The sequence below is a fragment of the Rhea americana genome, unplaced genomic scaffold (assembly GCF_003343005.1).
Source record: "Rhea americana isolate MKP2758 unplaced genomic scaffold, rheAme1 scaffold_203, whole genome shotgun sequence".
Classification (NCBI taxonomy): Eukaryota; Metazoa; Chordata; class Aves; order Rheiformes; family Rheidae; genus Rhea; species Rhea americana.
The window spans coordinates 1,031,918-1,054,172 of record NW_028186184.1 but is presented as its reverse complement, the minus strand read 5'-3'; the positions used below and the strand labels follow the sequence as shown (position 1 = coordinate 1,054,172).

Genomic DNA, 22,255 nt, shown 5'->3' with positions numbered 1-22,255 from the left:
TTACACCATTGTCTGATGCAAAATGCCATTTTTTTTCTTCCTTTTCCCAGATTTTTGTCTGCATTGCAAAAATAAGTCACATTAAAAGTCTCCTTCGTTAAGAGTCTCCTTTTCTGGAGTTATTCAAAACCCATCTGGATGCAGTCCTGTGCAACGTGCTCTAGGGGACCCTGCTTGAGCAGGGAGGTTGGACTAGATGCTCTCCAGAGGTCCCTTCCAACGTTACCCATTCTGTGATTCTGTGAAAAGAAGGATRTCTGGGGATTTTTTCTTAAATCCACAGCCCTTAGGAATCCTGAGATGATACGAGAAGCTAAACCTTTGTCAAAAAAGTCTCTGGCTCTGGTGATAGCACAGAAAGAAATGAATATGTGAACCCTTAAGAATCAGAGATCAAAATAAAAATGGAAGGAAACAGTATTTAATATCTGTAGAAATGTCACTATGATTTAAATTTGATTCATAAATGTTTGGTATTTGTCAGTATTGGAAGTTGATCTTGAAACTGCTCTCAAYGTGACCATGATGCATCATGGAAATGTATGTCTATAAGAAAGAGAAAAAAAGAAACACAAATTGTCTAAAAATTATTCCCGAGATCTATGTGAGTTTTAATGCCAATAGTACAATGCATACTTGGCTGCCTTTGGAATAGTTTTGGGTCTTCTGTAAAGAAAATCTATCTTAAGTCATTTATTTCCAGCAACTTTTAAATATACTGATAGGAAAAATGAATGAGAACAAAAAAATTGAAAGTAAGAAAGTAAAGTTTTTACTTGTGAGTTATTTGTTTTAGTCTGATAGCACAGATCATTACTGTTGTGACTGTGGTCATAAAGGCCCTATTTGGCCTACAGCTGCCTTTCAAATCCACTTTTAAATTGCTTTGATCTGTCCCAAGGGCCCAGAAGTAAATATTACCTCCTAGAAGACGATTAGGAGGCAGTTTGTCAAGCATGCCTAAAACTAAAGGGTTGTTAAGTAGCACAGTTCACCAATTAATGAGAACTAAAGGTGCTGACAGGCATCACGGTACAGCCTGCAGTCGGGTAATTGAGTCCTTACCAAGGTGGGAGTAAGTGTAAACTRAGCCTGCTTTGGAAAACCCTTTTCCTGTCTGCTGAGCTGCAGCAAACAGGGTCCTCTAGGAAAGCTCTGCTCTTTGATTTAACTGTGAGAGTTGTGGCGTTCATGCTCCACCTTGCAGGAGGTTAAGTGACACGAAGCAGGTGCTACTGCACTGCCYGGCGCAGAACCGCTCCTTTATTTCCTTCAGACAGGCAGAAAGAATTTGCTTCTGCATTTTCCCCTGCTTTTAAAATACACTGGCATTCTGCAGTTTGCCTTTCCATAGCAATTAACAGGCAGTCCTGGCCCCTTTCCACTCAGAGCCTCGCGTGCCTTCCGAGGTCCCGTCTGCCTGACGTTGGTGAGCAGTGCTAGCTGTGTGCTCGCGACAGGTCGGCAGTGCTCCCTGGTGCGCTTGTGGGCGTCTTGCGCCTTGCTTGAAGAGGTGTGTGGAGTCTCAAATGAGCTCTGCTCTCACCACTTCTTCCAAGTGTATTTAATCTTTCACAGGAAATTACTTATTAAAGAAAGGGCCGATTTTTCTYGGTGTGACTGCAGTGCAAGCTTTTCAGGCACTGCTGCAGAGCAACGAGGCATCCATGCTGGTGATTGTTGGCTGCTGTCAAATGTAGTATCGGTAGGACTACCTTGAAGAATTCTTGTGGGAGTTTCTTACAAAAGCAGTTTTCTTTTTCCTTAGACTTGTYTTCATACTTCCATTTAGACTTACTTGTTTGGCTTTCAGACAGCACAATAAAGTACCGAGGCACACTGAGGAAAATGGCATCAGACATTACAATGTGCCCCTTTGTTTTCACAAAAAAAGAAATGATTAGCTTGTATTGCCACCAAATGCAAGGCTGGAGTATCACACTGAAATGAAAGCGTAGGTAAAATGGTTGCTCATAGTACTAACTATTGCTATGATATCAACTTCTGTTTCAGGCCAGGAAGCTCATCAGTGACTTTGCCATTATCTTGTCCATTTTGATTTTCTGTGGAATAGATGCCCTGGTAGGCGTGGACACACCAAAACTAATTGTGCCAAGTGAATTCAAGGTATGTACCTGTCAGCTTGTTCTGTGGCCTCTGTAATAGGTTTCCTTTTTTACCCACCTGCCCTGTATAAAATCAGGTGCTTCCAGAACAGCAAAGTCGTCCACTCTCTGGAAAGGACATTATCACCATTTCAGCGGATATCATTTTCATTAGTATTATTTTGRTTGGCAGATTTATCTTCTAATTCTTGCTTCCACACTTTTAATATAGGCCCAGTTTCTCCCACCTCCTCTGGGCAGTGCAGGATCCTATCCCAGGACTTGCATAAGCTGAGTTTGTGCTCCGCCATCCAGGGACCATGTAATCCCCCATTCAGGTCCTTCAAGGCATTTTAGGGAAGCTGCTCAAAGGTTCTTGCAGGCAGACTGCTGAAAGGCCTCCTTGTAACCTTGTTGCTGATCAGCTTGCAAAAGCTCATCTATATAAGCARTTCCTAATTTTTAAGAACATTGTTTTTACTGTTTATGGCAAGGATTAAATTGTCACAAACCTTAAGTGTCTCCTTGTAGCCGTTCAAGGGAAGAAAGTGTCCTGTTGCTGTAAATATAAATGTGTTTGTACTAGGATGAGCTCACTTTTATATTACCACTAATACAAGCTTTCCTGTCCTTGCCCTTAAAAGCCAACCAGTCCCGAGAGGGGTTGGTTTGTCCCACCTTTCGGAGGGAACCCATGGTGGGTGTATCTCGCCGCAGCCATCCCTGCACTGCTGGTGACTATCCTCGTCTTCATGGACCAGCAAATCACAGCTGTCATTGTCAACAGGAAAGAACACAAGCTCAAGGTGGGTATTCCTCAGGCCTGGCATGTGTGCAAAGAGCTAGCCTGTGCTGGCTCTTCACAGTATTCTGATCTTTCCTTGAAAGAACTGTGCTCTTCAGGTGTAAACATGTGAGCATGGCAAAGGAAACCATTGTATTATTTATACACACAGGCTATTCCAAACTCTTGTAGACATACTGATCTAAACARTGCCTTGCTATCTTTTTAGTCTTATTATTCCTGCAACTTTATTCATGGAAGCAGAACAGGTCTACTTCAGTTAGAAGGCTGGATGAAGTTTATTTCAGTATCTACTAGCTCTGATCCCAGAGGTTTAATTTGCCTTGATAATTCTTTAGGACTCTGCCATTTGAAGAATTAAAACAGGAAAGAGAGTGTACATCTATTCACAAACACATAGTTATGTGTTTGTTCACTTTATTCACCCATCTGCCATGCTCTGCTCTTCCAGTAGGAGATAAGAAATCATTAAATTAAACACAGGATAAATTAAACACAGGCAGGAACTGTGGAGAAAGAAKTTTTATGTCCTTTACAGTATCTGCCTGAATAGGGTAAATGCGTGCTGTCCACTTCATCCAGGAAACATGGTTATATATATTATAAAGAGTATTCATCCCTTTGAAACATGTCACTTAGCCTGATATCAGAAGGCACCTAGAAAGTACAGGATATCTTCCAGTGAGGATCTTTGGCAAACTTCCTTTCTGGCATTTTTTCTAGCAAGAAATAGGGAAAGCTACCTGCACTATATGGGCCAGCATAAGGCTCTGATATCTGCCTTACTGCTGCTATGCAAAACTATTGAGTTTTGGTAATGCTGGTGCTTCCAAACAGCCGTCCACTTCGCAGACTTAAGAGACTAGTCCCAAATTCAAGTTCAGCTAGCTCAGATRTCTCGTCTAGCATCAGATGTCTCCTAGCACCTAATTTTCTCCTGCCCCCTTCCTTCCTCAAAGACACTGGCCTATTCCCTGTCATCCGCTACTGTGCTACTGTTTTTAAGGAGAGGAAGCTGCCTTGTGATGTGGTCAGCTTTCTTCCTCCTTTTCTGTCACACATTAGAAGATGATACTTTATGGATCTGATTTTTCCTCCCAGGTTTCTACAGTTCAGCATGAAGGGGAAAAGCAAGGTGGCCAGAATGATTCTACCAGTCCGGGGTCTCACTCAGAGGGAAACTTATTGAGGGAGGATGTTTCAACATGAACCATACCTAGGACAGACAGAAAGAGCTGGGCTGGCAGCTTTTCCTGCCCTGTTTGAATAATGCCTTGAACCGTGATGCTAGGCTGCGTACAGGGGAGTTCAGAGTTCAGCATGGATACTTTACTTAGCTCTAATGTTTGACTGATGGTGGAGTATCCTCTTACGTGGTCATGTCAGGTAGGAAGAGGATGAAAGTTAACCATGGAGTACACAGATTGCTGTGCATGGATATGCAGGCAGCACCTGCTCTTTGGAGCTTAGTGATGGGAAAACTGTCTGCACTGCGGGAACCTGTTTGCTTGAAAATGCCTCCTTCACTCAGGAGCTCAGGTTTAACTTCAGCCGTGACCTCATTTTTTTTCTGGACTGCACTGTGTTATCGCATCAGAGCCAAAATCTATCTCACCTTATCAAAACGGGCAAAGTTTCCCTAGATCTGACAAGCCCCTATTAACATGTTTATCATGTAARGTGATCGCAGATCAATGTGCCAAACGATAGGCAGAACAAGGTCTCTTTGTGCATTGACCATTGGTGAATGAGTGCCGCGTCTTAGTGYGGCTGTGGGCTGCTCAGAAGGCGGTCCTGAAGCTTTGGGGCAGCCGTGGGAACCTACGCTTGACAGCTATGGCTAAAGATGGCTGAGGCGAGACAGCCAAGTTGCTATTACAGTACTGTAAAATACAAGAAATGAGCTGAAGATATTTTAGATATACCAAAGGTATAGCCACAATTGGATATTTTTTAAAGAGCTTTATACCTGCTGACATAAAATATCCTAGGATGCAGTCATGTTTTTAAAATAAACTTTTCAAACTGGTGCTACACAGTTTTTTGTGCCTGTAGGGTTTTTCCTTTCCCTGCATGGTCAGTTCTGTTGAAAAAATACTGAATTCCTGTAAAAGAAGACTCTCCCTTCCTGCTGACAGGAGAGATTTCAAGTGGCCTAGACTGTGAGAGTAAAGGCTCATTCAAAACATGTTGGGTCATTATTTAGATATCAGCTTTATCAATTATTTAGAGAGCTATTTGTCTTGGAAATGCAGCTCTTCTGCCAACTTAGCTCATATTTGAAGAGGAGGAGGATGTCCCAGCTCATGTGGTCACTGAGGGCATTGGACAACTGACACAGGATTTAAAACCATCCTAGGATTGACCTGGAGGAGYGAGTGAGAACAACAGGGAAGGGGAAAGGCTTTTGGTAGGCAGTGGGAAGTGCTGGCTGAGAGTCGTGAGGCTGGTTTGAAACAACCGTTAGAACATCACTTTCTGCCGTCTGGATCTGGGCAAAMGTAATTAATATTGTGCCCACATCTTTGTCCCTCAAGAGGAGGCTAATCTTTACCCTGTCCTTAAAGCACACCATTAGGTGAAGGTGACTGGGGAGGCAAGGTACAGAGCAGAGTTCTGCCAGCCTGCCAGAGGGTGCTCTTAGTGCATATTCGCTTTCTGCAGGTGTCTTATTTCCTCACCCTGGGCATCTGAGTGGCTCTAGGTTTCCCTGGTGTGGCCTCAGCTTTACGTACAGTTTAGCTCTCATGATCTGGCCTTCATGCTGCTGCGCAGACATAATTACACCAGCGCCAACTGGAGCAAAGGTGGGGAAGGCAGCAAAGGGCAGAAAACCAAACATAATCCTCTCCTGGGCAGAGGATACACTGTGCTTGCTGTGAAGGCCTAGCCATCATTTGTCCTTCCTCCCTCAGGCTCGTAGGTTCAGGGCCTTCCTTCCCCACGTGGTGAGGCAGCAGCGCTCTCGGGCGACRGGGATTGCTCTCCGTGCAGCCTTTCTGCTCGGGGTGGGTCGAATAGAGCGAGCTCTGTCGGAAGACCAAACTTGCATCTCCTGCACCTAGCTAAGCAGACAGTTCTTCTTTTCTTTATTTTTCCTTCTTTCTTTCTTTCCTTTTTTTTTTCACTCCTGGGGGAATATATTCACTGTTCTTCCCCCGCAAGGAAGAGGCCTCATCTCCACTTGGTTTATAGGTGCTGAGCATGGTTATGGTATCAGCACTCTGTGTACTTTTTTAGTAGCAAAGTATAAACATTCCAGCAAAGTACTGTTTAATATAAAAATTTGTTTCCTGCTTCCTTTGTTACGGTTGCAAGAACTGCTTTTATTTCAGTGCAGGTTCTCTAGTCCTTCCCTGCTATTCTGCACCAAAAAATRCCTCAGTACACAAAATCTACCACAGGCCCAAAAGAGATTTTTTTTTTTCTTATTAGTGCCTTGTTAAAATATTGGCAGGATGTCATTGACTCACCATCAAAGTGGTGCTGGCCAGCCAGCCAAGGTAAGCAGAGCACATAGTAGGAAAACAATGGATACTATTCAAGCCGAGCAGRGTTGCTTTCCCTCCTAGGTCACCAAGTAGGTCCGACTCAATTGTTCTTGCCAATAAAATCAAATTGAACAGGTTTGAAAAAACTTTAATCTCCTTTAAAATAYCAAACCTTAGAGGTCTCTCCAGTGTTTTTCTGAATGCTCCTTTTTTTTTGGTGGTGCTTCTGTTTCTTCACTTCTGCTTTTGACATTTGTGGCTGGTTGATTTCCYTTCATAGTCCATTAGAGGATTTAAAAAATAAATAAAACTAGTAAATATAGGTATATATGATTTGGAAAAAGCTTTTTAGGATAAACCGGCCCAATGTTTTGCTAGCAGGTACGGGCTGGTTTTGCTGCCTCTCCCAGGCCATCGTCTTTCTTTTAACATGAAAAATAGCATGTAAACCCTGCAGGYGTGACAATTAGGACACCCACCTAGAGAAGCTGGTGAAAGAAGTGGACTCATATGCCTTCTAAATCTGAGCAGTAAAGGAGCCTGATACTAATAAGCCTGGCTGGAGGCAGTGCGTGTGTGCTGGACACAAGGCCCTTGCCTGGACTCCCTGCTGTGTTGACTGCATCTGTATAGCGTCTGGTTAGGGTGAACAGAGCATGTGTCTGGCAGGCTGCAGAGCACAATGCAGATGTGCCTGCAGTGTCAGCTTCTTACTGAGGCTGTTATTCTTCCAATTTCAGTTTCCATAGGAATTTCTCATCAAACCATTTTGAAGATCAGAGGTCTTCAGAAGGGAGTAAGGAAAAGAGGGCAGTTTTCTCCTTTTGATAGGATATGAGCCCAGCAACTCTTTTTGTTGCTTTCACCCACAGGGCATAAATTTAGGTGTCCAGGAAAGTTTCTCCAACCCCAGGCACAAACAGCAGGGACAGGACCGTTTGCGCAGTCCTGAGTGCGAGATCCTGCAGTTMCTTCCTATTCTAAATATACGAGTCCAGATCTTGCACTGAGATACAAAATGGCAAATGTTCTCTTATGGCAGACTCCATATATCTGTAAGATTGCTTTGAGGTAGACTTCATTGAGTCATTATGCTGAGAGTTGTTTTACAACAGCTGCTTAAAACTAAAGTTAGGCTTTAGGCTGGTTTTATTAAAGGGTGATTTGCGTGCTTAAAGCTACATGCATATCCAGCCTGTCACTCACACAAATATGAGATGACTTGGCCCACAAAAGTACTGTTGTAGTTGCTGATGCTAAATGAAGAAGTCTTTTAAACTGAAGGAGCTGCTATACTTATAAAAAATCAAGGAATTTTAAGGAGAGATCATGAACAACTGTTTTCTCCATCTTGCAGAAGTCATCTTTCACTTTCAGAGTGCTACTGGCCCCCAAATTCAGTCAAAATTAGTGGGAGCTGTTTGATGGGCCGTGTTGCTGCGAATCAGGGCACTAGAGAGCACAAGGGAAGCTGACCTATACAAATGCACAGCTGGGGAAATCTTACCCTTTCCCTATGTCCAGAGAAGTCCTGTGTAACTGTAACAGGATCAGTGGGATAACAGCTCACACTGTCGTAAACCCTTATCTTGCTTTTCAGACAGCCTTTCCATGCACTTACACTGTCCAAATTCCCTTGTTGCCGTAACTGCCTCACGCTGTGCAAATGGGCTGTTCTGTTTTTGCACACGCTGCGAGGAAGCGGCAGGGGACTGGGGTGGTGCTGGGTCCTTGATTTCTTGCCACCATGTTACCTCGTTAAAAAYGTGGGAACACTTAATTATAAAAATAGCACTATATAATGGGGTTTCATTTTTATTTTTTTTTAAGAGGCAATGCAGATCTCCTTAAGAATACTGTAAACCCATTATAATCAGGAAATAAGTATATCCTGAGGACTTACTTTAATGCTTTCAAGATTTGATGTGTAGCCCCCCTAGTCTTTTTGGGTGACCGTGGCTGCCTCCGATTGTATCTGACTGATGGCCTGCTGTGTCAAGTCGCTTGGTAAGGAGTTATTTGACTGGTTGCAGGGCTTACACCGTACCGGCTCCACTTCCAGGTGCTATACAGGATCTCATATGAAAGGTACTTTGTCTCTTCCCAGACTACCTGCCAGTCTGCTGCTTTCCTCTCCTTACTGCTGAACCCACTTGTATTGTTTTTGGAGCTTGCCAGAACTGTAACACACACCTGTGTTCCCTACCGGTGCCGGTAATTCATCCTTTATGGAGCAAGGTGTCCTGCTCTGCTGATTTCTTATGAAAATTACTTTCTCTTAGAGCAGGCCAAGCTGTTGCCCACAAAATGGTGTAAAAGGAAGGCTGCCTGTTGGTTGTGCCTCTGCCCCCTGTGCCAGAGCCCAAGGAGGGTATTTTTTTACATATTTTGGATAACTAAACTTAAAGTTGTCTGTCTCCCTTCACAGAAAGGTGCTGGATATCATCTGGATCTGTTTTGGGTGGCCATCCTCATGATTATATGCTCCTTTATGGGTCTACCCTGGTATGTTGCTGCTACTGTGATTTCCATTGCTCATATTGACAGCTTGAAGATGGAGACAGAAACTTCAGCTCCTGGAGAGCAGCCCAAGTTTTTGGGAGTGAGGTATGTCAAACCAAAAAGGCCTTAATTGGCTTGTTTGCTTGCAAAGATCAGTGTTGTATTTTAAATGGTCTTGTTTCAACAGTACAGTTGCAGAGGTTCAGGGGAAATTGCTTTTAGATTTTCAATAAAACCTCAGATCAGCTATGCTTTCTGGAGGCATTTTTTTTTTTTTTTTATCCTCAGTGGAAATATCTACTTAGATGTTTATCTGGAATAGTCCTGCTGCAAATTCTCCCTTTGAAAAGGAAGAAGACTGTTTTACCACCTGCATTTCTGTGTGCAGGACACAGTATGTGCAAATGTGTAAGAGTGAGTATGAGGGAAGGGAAAGCAGGAACCTGCACACTGCACTTCCATTTATGYGTCAACTTTGGGCATCCGTATTTAAATACACAGATCTTTACATAGCAAGTTCTGGTGCTTATGGGACACTGCAAAATTTTCATAAAGAATTTTGGAGTGCTTGCCTTGTATTTCCAAATCTGCAGTGCAGCTCTCTGGAAGGTCCTGGGACAAATCCCCGTGACTCTTCAGAAGTTTATTCGGCAAGGTCAGAGCGAGTTTTCTGGTGTTTAGGAAAGGAGATATGTTTCCTACAGATTTCTTTGTTAGTGGGAATTAGACAGGCAGTTGCTACAAACATAATGTTAAAAAATTAAAAACTGTGGTACCTAGAGCAGTCAGTTCTGCTTAATCAGGCAATTAATTCTGTATTCAGTTGTCTTAATTAAGTGGTCTGAAGTGCTTTCAATCGGCACAGCAGCACTTACAAAGATCAGGCCACTTAYTTAGGAGATTAAATTGAAATTTAATGGCCTAACTTGCAGTACAAAGAAATATTGCTGGCAAAAGTATTTTCAGATGTTGGGAGCAGCTGAGGGTTTCTGTTAAGGCAGACGTTCAGCTCCCCAAAATGGTTCAGGCTAGGGGATCCTGACGCTTCTTTGTACGTGGTGTGTGTGGCAGTGTACAGAACGGTGCAAGACAGTATTCATCTGACTGTTGGAGTACTACAACCAATAYGCAAAATATGGTACTATTATAAGAGTGGAGAGTTAATGATTTATTATTTAATTACACATTATATACATATATGTATATGCCATGCAGAGAATTTGGTCTGCTAAAGGTTTTTGATGTTTAACATTTAAACACTCTCACCTTTACTCAGTAGCAATACTCTGTTGATGCACAAACAGTGGAGCTAAGAAAACATTACAAGAACAGATTTGGCATGTGAAGAAAGACATGTATGAGGCCTGGCTGCAAACAAGATACCTACTTGATGCTGCTGGCTTGATATTGCCAGCCATCACTGAAAATATGGCTGCAAAAATGTCAGACTTCTTAGGGCCTTTGAATGCTCTCRAGAGGAAATAAAACCAGAATTAAAGCCGAAGCCACAGTTAATCCATTGATTTTATTTCAGGGAGCAGAGAGTCACTGGATTCATTGTTTTCATTCTGACTGGTGTGTCTGTGTTTATGGCTCCCATCTTAAAGGTAAGCGCATGATGTTTTCTGCAGCTTTTCCTCACCATGCTGAAGGACGAACAAGTGGCCAATGCGACGATAACTCTTGGTCTATTTTTATGCTACTAAAAATCTTGTCATTGAAGTATGGAGAAGGAGATTAGTGAGAATTACTGATGCAGTTTTTAGTTTAGTGGAAGCTTAAACTTAAAGTTAAGAATAATGCATCGGTAGCTTGCTATAAAGTAGTAGTGACAAATTTTAGGGCTGGTGTTTTGGGAGGCTGTGGGTTTTTTTATTATTTTAAGAGTTTTCTTACATGTTTGTGTGCAGTAAGGTGTGTTTTATTTTGTACTTTATGCTTCTGGTGTGCCTATGCTTTATGGAAAATACATTGCGGRTAAAGTTTGAGAATCTTTTGGTGATATCATGGAAGCATGGTTGTCAACACAGTAGAGTTGCTTTGTGGAAAACRTAGGTTAACAGATAAATATGTAGTCAAGAAAAGTACATTTGCTTTTATATATATGTGTGTGTGTGTGTGTTTGTGCATGTACATTAATACGCTTAATACATGTGCATACATTGGATACATGCATGCACAGGCAAACCTGATCACTGCTGTACTGCTTTTGTCAGGTGGCTCAGCATAGCAAGCACATAGTGTCAGGTTTACTCCTACGCATGGAGTCCTCACGTGCTGAGCCACTGTGAGCAGCAGGAGCACAGCCTTGCAGCACTGTCTTTCAGGACAGATTCACTCCTGGGAATCCACAAGCAGCCAAAAATGCCTCTGTTTTGTTACTCTAGAAGCTGTCATGTGCAGAATTAGGAATATTTTTACATCATGTGCCACAGAGGTGGATCTGCTTGGGGCTTTTTTTGGAAGAGGAATATAGTCTGCAGGTATTCCTGTATTTCTCATGCATCCTRAAGTCAAGCTGTTTCTAGAGAAGACAAAGCCCTGCAATATGAATTAATTGCCACAAGCACATTTTCAACAGCTTCTATACACACATGAAGAAAATCTTCCTTTGGTCTTTACTCGTAGTCTGCATGCATGGCCCATCGAGAGGATGCAACTTATATATGAGTGAGGATACACTGCCGTGATGGCAGTGAGTGGAGCCTGCAGCTGGTAGTGCTAGTCAATGGGTAACGTGCTGGCCTAACACCTTTGGGACTGTTGCCAYGGCCTCAGTGGAGCAGGATTTCTGCCCTGTGTGCTACAGCTGCCAAGGCCCACACCTCAGCAGTATGAAGTTCTTGCAGCTCACCTGGCTTTTAAACAGAGCCAGCCCAACAATCAAAGCTGCGCCTTTTCAGGTTGGCTCCTCCTAAAGTAGCACATGCCTTGTCACTCGAAAGTGCTGCCCAGCTCAGCAATATGGAAAGCCTGCTTCTATAAGTGTGATAAAACACAATTTGTTAATCTCCTGATTTTTTTTCTTGTTAGTTCAGCCAAGACTCTGGCCTGTTGCACTGCTAATGCTCCTCCTTAGGACTCAGTTCCCTACCAGCACCATTCCCTATAGACAGGTAGCTATTTTCCAGGGTCTGTGCTGTATTGGAACATAACCACAGAGAAATACCTTAGTTCATAGATCAAATCTAGAAAAGGTRAATGAAACTTTAGTCAAGAGAAAGTTCAAGACTAAGGGGGCTGTGAGGCACAGTTAGATACGAGCCTGACGGGGAGGAGGCAGTGAGAGAGCAATGGTGCTCCGTGTGGAGCATGGAGAGGAGAAAAAAGGTTTAATAAAGTCAGGAATTTTCCTGTTCTTAATTTCTAAGGTTGTTTTACAACTAGCTGTCTTTTTATTTCTTGGTTATAGTTTATTTGTCTCCACAGGCAGGCATTTCTGTGCCCTTGATTTATGACTAATTGTATTAATTTTGGTCATCAGTTCACGTGATCTTTCCTTGCAAGATCTCTCTTCCTCTTTTGCACTGGGCTCTATTATTTCCTTTGTTATTGTTTCCCTCATTAATCATTTTTCTTTGCTTCCCTGAAGAATGCGTCTGGGCTAGGCCCTCACGGGAGGAAGTTTGAGGATAAATCAGCACACTCCTCATCCATGTGCCAGCAGGAACTGCCTGGCAACGTTTGAGGACTTTTAACAGCCTCCMGTGATAGGGGCTCCTGCTGTAAAGAACTGCTTTGCAAAATGCATTGAAAAGCCTATAAGTCTTCTCATGCCAACTGCAAATTGAACAGTAATGAGCCCAAATTCAATAAAATAGTCAATCCACAGAATAATCCCATCCTTGTCTTTCTGTGGGTGTTGTGGTGTTTGTGCTGTTTTTGAATGTCACTGATCTTTCTACTCAATTATGGCTGATCTCCACAGAAACATCCTCAGCCTTGCTAAGAGAATGACAAGCACTTTCCTATGAATACATTTTTAATTCTGTTGGCTAGCAGCAGCTTTGCTCTGAATCTCCAAGCCAGCAATCCCATAGTCAGTGGGGACCTTGCCAGAACAAAATCTTCCCAAGTAAAAACACTGCTTGCTACTCTGCAGGATAGTGTTCACCTGTGAATGATTTGCAGGATTAATTGTCATAAAATGGTGAAATAATATTTGGGAAAAAAAATCTTGAATAATACGAAGGAAAAGAAAAGGAAAAAAGAGAGCAATAGGAATGAACTAGAAGCTACAGTAGAAAGCTACCCAACTTGCTGGAGGAGCTACTATCTTGTCTGATCTAATCCCTCAGAGCAGTGAGGAGTTTGAATGCCTTGAACATCCAGGGCTATGTGAGGCATAGCCCCCCCATCCCTCCCTGCTACCATGCACAGTAATGGGAGGCTCCTGAAGCTAAGCTACCAAAAAATCATTCGGCTTTTAATGTGAAATATAAATGCAACTCAGTCGAGAAAGCAAACAAAGCCAACGCCAAGATAGATTAGCAGTCCAGAAGCTTGCAGGAGATGATAGGGAATGAGACTCAGGTGAGGAATGAGAGAAAACATACCCGACAAAGGATGATCTCAGACAGCGTTGCGCACGTGGTCTTGGTGACTACAGCGCTTGTGTCCCTGAAGTTATATGGGTGCAATCAGGATCAAGGCCTCCGGGGCTGTTTGCATGGTGCTGTGTTTATTACCTTGTAAACGATTAATAATGTAGTGGAGAATACAATAAACCAGTGAATTATCGCTGCACTATTGGCCTTTCTAACGTCTTATGTACCGAGGTCAGAGAAGCAACGTGCCTGTTGCAGTGGAGGCAGTGGAAATGTTGGGCGTGCTGCGCCTGCCCTGCAGTGGCAGCTGCTGGGCACTGCATCACACACCATCCTCCTGCACCATGACAGCTGCCCAGCTCCCTCTGTTCTTCTGGGATTCAAATAAATTGCACAAAGGGCTTTTTTCAGATCTTGCTTTTGATTTGTGCCCAKGCATTTCCATTCACATCACGCCACGGTGGCTGCACACATTTCTGTTGTTCAGCCGAGGAACTCTCTCCCCTTCTGGCAACAATGCGGTTGTTTTTGCCATTGAAGAGAGCTTTGTGCTTCGGGTCAGTGAAGCATTTTTTTTTTTTCCAGAGGAGCATTTTTATCGGAGGAGCGGGTGTGGTATTACCGTGTGCAGGTGTCTTTGGTGGAGGGAGGCCTCCTCCTTTGCTTTTCTTCACTTGCATACTCCCTGCTAGAGGAGCCCAGGTGCAGTGCYGAGGGGACAGGAGTGCTCAGTTACACCCGCAGGATATGAAGCGAGGTTTCAACTGACATGAATTTTCAAAGCACTTAGGAGCCCTTGGATGGGAGATAGACATGGCTCAAGTAGCTGGGCTGGGCACGTGGCATACAAGGAGAGGATTATGGTAGGATTATGGTGGTGTTTGCTGAAGTGGGGAGGAAGATGCACTTGGTGGTGACTCCTTTGCCTTAAACCTTGCGAGTTGTTTGGCAACAGGGCTGTTGTGCCCTTGCACACTGCCTGCTCTTGAGCCATCCTTGCTTCCAGGGGAAGATGTCAGCAATTGCACGGCCAGTGATGTGGGAATGGGCAGCGCTTATCACTTGAGGGAGCAGAAATTGTTGTTTGAAAATACAGTTCCTAGAAGAGAAGAATGTAACTCAGTGTCCTGTATTTATGATTTGTTGTGGATTAATGTGGGCCAAAGTCTGGGCAGAGGCAGAGATTTTGTTCACCTGATTGTCATCTCTGAGTTGGGACACAAGAGAGCAGCCTTTCTGGACAGGTTTCCAGAGCTGGATGTATCATGGGATTATACTGCCTTTTCTTCTCTACTTTCTGCTTCTAGTCCCACTAAAAWCCAAGAGGCGAGGAGGAATTTGGAGTTTATTTGAACACATTTTACTGTGCCTCTTGGTTGCTTTGATGGCTATCTGGGACTGACTGACTTCATTTCCTTTCTTTCTTGGAGGCTTCCAAAGTTGCATTGAAATGGGAGAGAAGTGGTTCATTCAGCCTCTAGCCTGTTCATTTTCATACTACAAATGTTCTTCCATCTCTCAAAATACAGCAGAAGGCTTGCTCGTCCCTATCACTTTAGGTGATATTCAGAGATGATACTCAAGCTTAGCTCAAGTTAGGAACTATGCCCCCCCGACTATCAATGATGTGCTGACTGCGTACGCAGATTATTCACACTTGATTTTTCTCTTCTTTTTCCCTTTCAGTTCATTCCTATGCCTGTGCTRTATGGTGTCTTCCTGTACATGGGTGTCGCTTCCCTCAACGGCGTGCAGGTAAGTTCCTGCAGCAGCCCAGGTCCTCTAACAGGCGAGATCAGATTCCCTGCAGGACCTTGTCCAGAAGATGGTAATCATTAACCATTGTGGGTTTTCTTTTGTAACTCTCTGGCCTTTCCTTTCTTCTTCACTGCTTCATTTTTGTTCCAAAGAAACACATGAAGGGGAGTAACTGTTTACAAATACTGTCGTGTACTGGCTGGCTTGACACTAAGACCAAAGGAAGAGTCTGGTAAGCAGGCGAACAGCCAAGTCCTGGCCATGTGAGCAATGGTGGGTGCTGCGTGAAGACCCTCGGGTCTTTCCTGACCTCCTGCTCACTGACAGCAATACTAAGGACAGCCTGCACTCCCAAGGGCCCCTGGCTCACTCCTAGGATGGCTCAGGTCTTCTTTGGGGCCTTTTGTCACCAGCTGAAGGAAAATAAGTTAATGTGATTTATTGCAGCAGTATTATTCTGCAATGTTAACAAGTGGGAACACTGCTATTAGTAACTGAAGGGAAGCCAAGCCCCCTTTCTTTGTCATTGAGGAAATATTACGTAAGGAGCCTTTCTCACAGGGCAGTATCTTCAATTGGTGCTAGGAAGCTGGAAGTGTTTTTGTTATTTTCTGGCACCCTGTTAATTGTGGCTTTTCTTTTTAGTGCTCAGTTGTGTTCTAATGGGAAAAGACTCTGTGTTCTGCGAACACCATGAGAATTTATTTGGATATTCTTTAAAATGGCCCTGGCTTTCATTCACTGGTTTGAGATTAATCTGGTTTCAGGATCAGTCAGAAGTGGGCAGCAGGCCCAAGTTCTGGCAAGAGACAACAGAGGGATTGTAATATTCACCCTTCGGTTGGTTCTCCTAGAGGGGATTTCCCGTGTTTTCTGGCCCAGGTGGTCAGGGAACTGTACAGCTTGTTTTCAACCGATCAGGGATGTTTTTCACTCAATGAGAAATTCTGATTTTGGTTTAACTCCAAGTCCATCACATCCAGCCCAGAGCAAGTGATGCTGCCTGAAAAGCTGTCTGTCCTCCTCATTCCTCAGTTAGGTGCATTTCTATTCCTGCCAACGTTATGTTTGCCCTCATCTTCGTTAACCCATGTTCCCAACTGATTTGGAAAATGTATTGCTTTTATGTCTTTTAGTGCTTCTTGGTAGAAATGTGGGTTCATTTCAGTGACCCAGAATTTGATCCTGGCAGTATTTTGGGTATTCATCTTATTTCCTCTATTTTGTGGGTAATTAAGTGCTTCCTTCAACTGAAAGTTCCTTACATCCCCAGCTGCAGCAGATCCAGCTAGTTATTTTGAAGCCAGGAGAGCTATTTCCACTGACACCTTAGTTTTTTAGTTTGCATGCTGATCACCAGAGCACAGTGAAGTCCTGCTGCTTAAAATACAGGAATCTGAAAGACTCACTTTGAGAGATGTTTGGCTCCAGTGTCTCTGTTTAGGTGCCAAATGTAGATGTAGGAGCTTAACTTTAGACAACTGAGTTAAAATGTTTAGCTGATTATGCATTAAGAAAAGGTTACTCAGGATAGAAGAGCTGTGCCGAGTTCTCTGCTGAATTTCCTTTATGGAAGGAAAACAAGTTCGTTCAAGGTCACCCTTCATGGTCTGATAATGCTTTTGTCACTCATTTTTGTGCATCCTGGCTTTCATTTAAGTGCCTGTCTTTCTTTCATTTTTTACTCAGTTCATGGATCGTCTGAAGCTGCTCCTGATGCCTCTGAAACATCAGCCTGACTTTATCTATCTGCGTCACGTGCCCCTGCGCAGGGTCCATCTGTTCACATTTCTGCAGGTGGTATGTCTGGCCCTCCTTTGGATTCTCAAATCAACYGTGGCTGCTATAATATTTCCTGTCATGGTAGGTGACATTCTCCTTCACCTTTTCCATCCCTTCCTCACTTTTGTAGCCCGGGCCTTTCAAAACATGCCATCATACCCTCCCACAAACAGGCAAATCAAATCCTCTCACTGTAGAAATCCCTAGCCTGGGACTCTGCACTCTGTTCATTGCACTGACGCAAGACTGCATGAGGCAAATGTCCTCCACATCCTCTCGTTTGCTGTGGTTGCCTTTACGTAGATCCTCTGGAGAAAAACAAGCCTGGAAAGTTAATTTTTTTCCAGGAAGGTGAAGTTAATTTTGACCCTTTCTGACTGCCAAGGTTAGAATTGCTGCTTTCTCCTGGAGCTGCATAAATGAATGAGAGGTTCATAGCTTTCCTTTTTCAGTCTGCACTAATCATTGTACAGAAAATGTCTCCCTTGCTTTTAAATAACACATACTGACAAAAACAAGAATGAGATGGTAGAGCTGTGCACACTGCTCAGGGCTTTCTGTAAGAGGAGGACCAAATGGAGAAAAAGGATTAAAGGATTAGCTAAGTTGAGGGAAAAAAAAAAAAAAGTCTTTTTCCTTTCACATGGATTCATACAGTGATATTGATTTATGTTTCATATCTGAGTATATTATGTATAGCCGTAAGATCACGCAGAGTCATGTTAAAGCATTTTTTGGATGTTGAATGATAAATTATTCATCATATAGAAGAACTATTTGATAAATATACACTATGTAGTCAGTCTGAGATATAGTATATCTGCATGATGAGAGGGAAACTGTTAAACTCAGTTTTCTGTGCATTTATAGCCTTAGTAGACCTATAAAGGTGATTAAGTGCTTATACCAAATAAAACCCGACCTAGTTTTAAGGGGAGGTTACATGTACACTTTGCGAGAGGCTGCCAAGCCAGACTGAGTCTTGAAACCTGTGACCATATACAGGTGACAGTTGGAATGGTTTRGGCCAAAACAAGAGAGCACAGAAAAGACCCATCTCCACCTCCATGCCTGACCTGTAAATCAATGAGAACAGTTGGCAGCAATGTAGTCTTGTGGACAACTGAATCTAACGTGAATCCAATGGGACCAAACCTCCACACGTGCAGATTCTGCAGTTTCATCTCTGGCTTGGAGATGGTTCAGATTTCTGCCAAGTCAAAGCTGTATGAAACTCCGTAAGAAATTTGAGTCCAGCCTCCCTGGTTTCAGGTTTAGGARCAAGTCAAATCTCAGTTGTGGGTGCAGTTACAGACTGAGTGCTTATTTAGGAAAGAGAATGAGAGAAAGCAGAAAACTAGACAAAGACAAACATTTGTTCTCTGATGCCAGTGAAATTAGAGTAAAGCTTACTCAAGTAGAAAATCCTACACATTTTTGCTAGAACACATGCTCATATATAAAGATGTTAAAAATCCACAGTTCCCACTTAAATGCCATTCCATTGCATTTTAATGACTGTGTTGTACTGCTGTTCAAAGTTGAATCTAAGATCTAGACTCTCTTCTTACCCATAAAACACAATATCTGAGTGAGCGGTAAATCTACTGATGTTTATTATAATGATGCAGAATCAGTGAAGGTGTTGTGGCAGCTTAGGTGTAACTGGATCTGATGGCCAAACCTCAGTCATTTGCACTCATGAATGAAAAGAATATAAAATTGCAATTTGGCTGTGAAGATCTGACCAGTAGCTAAATTTATACTTAATTTGTAAGAAGAGCAATTTTAATACAAATGTAATTTATATTGTGATAATCACAGGGATRTGTGTGACATCTCCCTCCCCAAGTATTTTTACACTTCTGTAACGCACCTGCAGTTACGCAAGTTAAAATTCGAGATCCATTCTTAGATTTGTGCTTTTGATCRTCATTGCTTGGGGCAAGATCTTCATGTTAAAGGCAGTTCTGTTATTTGCCAGAAATAGATTGCATCTTTCTGTAGCCAAGTCAAGCTTCAGTCTTYTAGTGTACCCCTTGGTAAAGCATATGTGTGATCTCAGTATGCATTTGTTGGTGGCATTAGATSCAGTGTAGATGTAAAGAGTTGCTTCAGCTGTGCTCTTTCTTTTTTTCCTAGCTCCTTTGATTGTGGTCTTGCACAGAAAAACCTTCAGTTTCATGCAGCCACCATCATATTAAACTTTATTCTGCACACTGTGAGGACACATTAGGCCCTTGTCAAATTTCTAAAGAGTTCTTACATCTGGGGAAAGTGTGAGGAAAAAAGTAAACAAAATTACCCAGRCTGCCCCTGTGACCCTGAGTGGAAAAAAATAAATTTAAATAAATGGAAAACCTACATCTTTGGTCTCTTTAGTTCATTATTTTGCCTGATGCCTGCTGGTTGGGTGGTACAGGTTACCTTTGTCTCCAAAGGAGCGATAAATGGTTACATAAAGTTACTTGTCTGCTTTTTCTCATGCGAAGCAATACCACTTAATGGAGGCCTAACTCCAGTCTAAAGTTTGGATTTTCAAGTTGATTGAGGTACTCCAGGTGTTCWCTCTGTTCTATACTGGTTAATTTACAGCCAGAATAAACTGTTTGAAATTAAGAAGAGGGAGCAACATGAATGGGCAGAATGTTCCCAATTAAAGGTAAAATGTGACAGAATGCAAAGTCTGTTCCTGCCTTTTCAGATCCTGGCTCTCGTAGCTGTCAGAAAAGCCATGGACTACCTCTTCTCCCAGCATGACCTAAGCTTTCTTGATGACGTCATTCCAGAAAAGGACAAGAAAAAGAAAGAAGATGAGAAGAAGAAGAAAAAGAAGAAAGGCAGTCTGGACAGCGACAATGATGATGTAAGGAGCTTTCTGCTCTTGTCAGATTACTCCTGTGTAGCTACTTAATCCTGGGTGACTGCACTGTGCTCTTCCCCAGCTCTGGGGTGAGGATTTTCCCAGCCCATTTTGAATCAGACCAGCAGTTTTTACCTGCTGCAGCAGACTGACCCCAAAMAAAACTTCTTTTCAACATTGCCTTCCTTTTGCCAGACGTCACCAGCCTGTGGCAGGTGGTATTTGCATTGCCAAGAGTGAAATCACATTTTTCACAAGTGCAGTAGCTAACTGCAGACATGTCATGCCTTTAACTAGAATGCTTTTCATCACCCTTACTCATCTTTCCCTCCTCCTCCTTTTTTCTCCATARTTGTCTTTACATTTTAGAAGGACAGTGGTTTTTGTGAGCAGCTCTGTTACTTCTGAAAATATTATGGGCTTTTTTCTTTTTTGATTTTTCTGAATTACTCTTTAAAAGGACAAAAAGGTGCAAATTGATTGTCATTGCAGTGCCTTAGAATACATGCCCTTCTCCAGTGTACTTTACTCTTTTCTCTGACCTCAGGTTGCAGCGTGCAGTAAAATAGTGAAACATAGCTGCTAACATCATTATTAAATGTAGTGACCTGACCAGATCTACATGACTTAGAATCTTCTGATCTTTTTTATTGCATATATATTTAGAAGAAATGTAGGCTTTGTGCCTTTAAACAGCCTCCTACCCAGGGCTAATGTGAGCTCATGTACTACTAAATTTACATTGAAGTGCTAACCACAATGATTATGTAGTATTTCCTATAYTGAGCGGGTACTTCCTTTGGAGAGTTGGCTGCTGTAGTCAACGTCGACTTTTGCTCCAACTGGGTGGCAAGGTATAAAGGGAGTGAGGCTTTACCAACTACAGGATACCCGTAGAGAGAGTTGAGCATGGTGTCTCTTGTTCTGCTCATGTTACTGTCTACAGTTAATGAAGAGGCTCCTTCTGTGATTGGGGTAGAGGTAAGGTCACCTGACTGAAAAATGTGAAAAATGCAGAGCAGGAGAAATGAATGAGAAGAGATCTCACATCAGCGGGCTGGGAAAGCAGCAGCAACAAAAGTCAGCTTGGCCTTGCCTGTATACTCAGGCCTAAGTCATTGATCTGAGGCCAGCAGTGCTGCAATTTGGAGCTGTGGTCTAGTGTGGGGTGGCTGAGTGACAGCAACTGTGGGCTGGTGCACCACTTCATGGCCTGCTTGCTCCCGTGTCAACTTTGCTGATACAGGGTGGCTATGAAGGTGATACCAGGGAAAGGAAACTCCCAAGAAGCAGCTACTGGGTCAGCTAATAATCTGACGTCTAATCTAGCATCAGAACAGCAGCTCCAGGAGTTCCTCCACACTGCCCGGTGGCTGATCAAGCTCAAGGAGGGAGGACAGAAAAGGTAGCKTTGATCTTGGTGGAGGATGAGCTAGAACTCAACTTGTTTACATGAGAGCTATGTAACTCTTCCCCAGAGCTGTGTTAGAGGCAACAAAATCAGACTGTTCCGATGAGAAAATACGCAAAAGTTTTTGCCTTTGTATGAAGAGTATATGCTGTATAGAATAGATCCTACACACTAAAAGAGGCACAACTAATAATTTCATAAGTGAGGGTGCAGCAATGTGGGAAATAGTTTGGTTCCCACTCTTATGAGATCAGCCTGAACCCAAACATAGAAGATTGGCTCTTAATTCAGACAGTGGACTCCCCTCTCTCTTTTTGTAGCAGGCACTRGCCACTGGACTCTATTCCTCCTCTAATTTTTCAGGCAGCCCAGCAGATGCATCCCTGTCAGCAGTACAGCACCTGGCAAGGCTCTCAACCTATGTTTGTATGACTGTTTTTTTTATAGGAAAGGCAGCAGCTTCAGGTGTCAGTGTGGAGAGCCCTCGCCTGAGAACATGAAGACAAGACTTTGACTTAAGACTTGAATTTCAGCAGTATTGTATCAGTGGGAAGCCATATGCACACTAACTACACAGTCCCTCTCAGTTATATGCTGTGGGAGACAGTATAACATTTAGTGTCTTCTATAAATTTAGTGGAGCAGGGCTTAAAAACTTTGCCATTTGCCTTTCAATAAAATGCCTTAGCTGCCATGCTGCGTTGCCCTGGGGTATGTGCATTTATGTATTACTGTGCACTAACAAGCAGTTCCTTGGATGGGCTCCCCCCCCATTTCTTTGACTGATTTGAATCTAACAGCATGGTACCCAGAGCCATGGCTCCCAAATCTGTGGTATGTTTTAAGCTATTTTATGCCTTCTCAAGCTTTTAATGAATGTCAGATATAGTATTTGATCTAATGAGTAATAGAATTTATGCAAAATACTCTCTTTTTTTTTTTTTTTTTTTTTTTTTTTTTTTTTTTTTTTTTTTTTTTTTTTTTTTTTTTT

At 42.8% G+C, this 22,255-nt stretch overlaps 1 protein-coding gene across 1 annotated transcript in view; it reads left to right on the top strand.

Moving 5' to 3' along the window:
• SLC4A4 (solute carrier family 4 member 4) overlaps positions 1-22,255 on the top strand; it is a 166,814-nt gene that overhangs the window by 139,089 nt on the left and 5,470 nt on the right. The window contains exons 16-22 of the mRNA XM_085304108.1: positions 2,014-2,127; positions 2,750-2,911; positions 8,830-9,008; positions 10,438-10,510; positions 15,137-15,205; positions 16,898-17,071; positions 19,695-19,856. Coding sequence (XP_085160234.1) covers positions 2,014-2,127; positions 2,750-2,911; positions 8,830-9,008; positions 10,438-10,510; positions 15,137-15,205; positions 16,898-17,071; positions 19,695-19,856 — 933 coding nt within the window. The remainder of the gene's footprint in view (positions 1-2,013; positions 2,128-2,749; positions 2,912-8,829; positions 9,009-10,437; positions 10,511-15,136; positions 15,206-16,897; positions 17,072-19,694; positions 19,857-22,255) is intronic.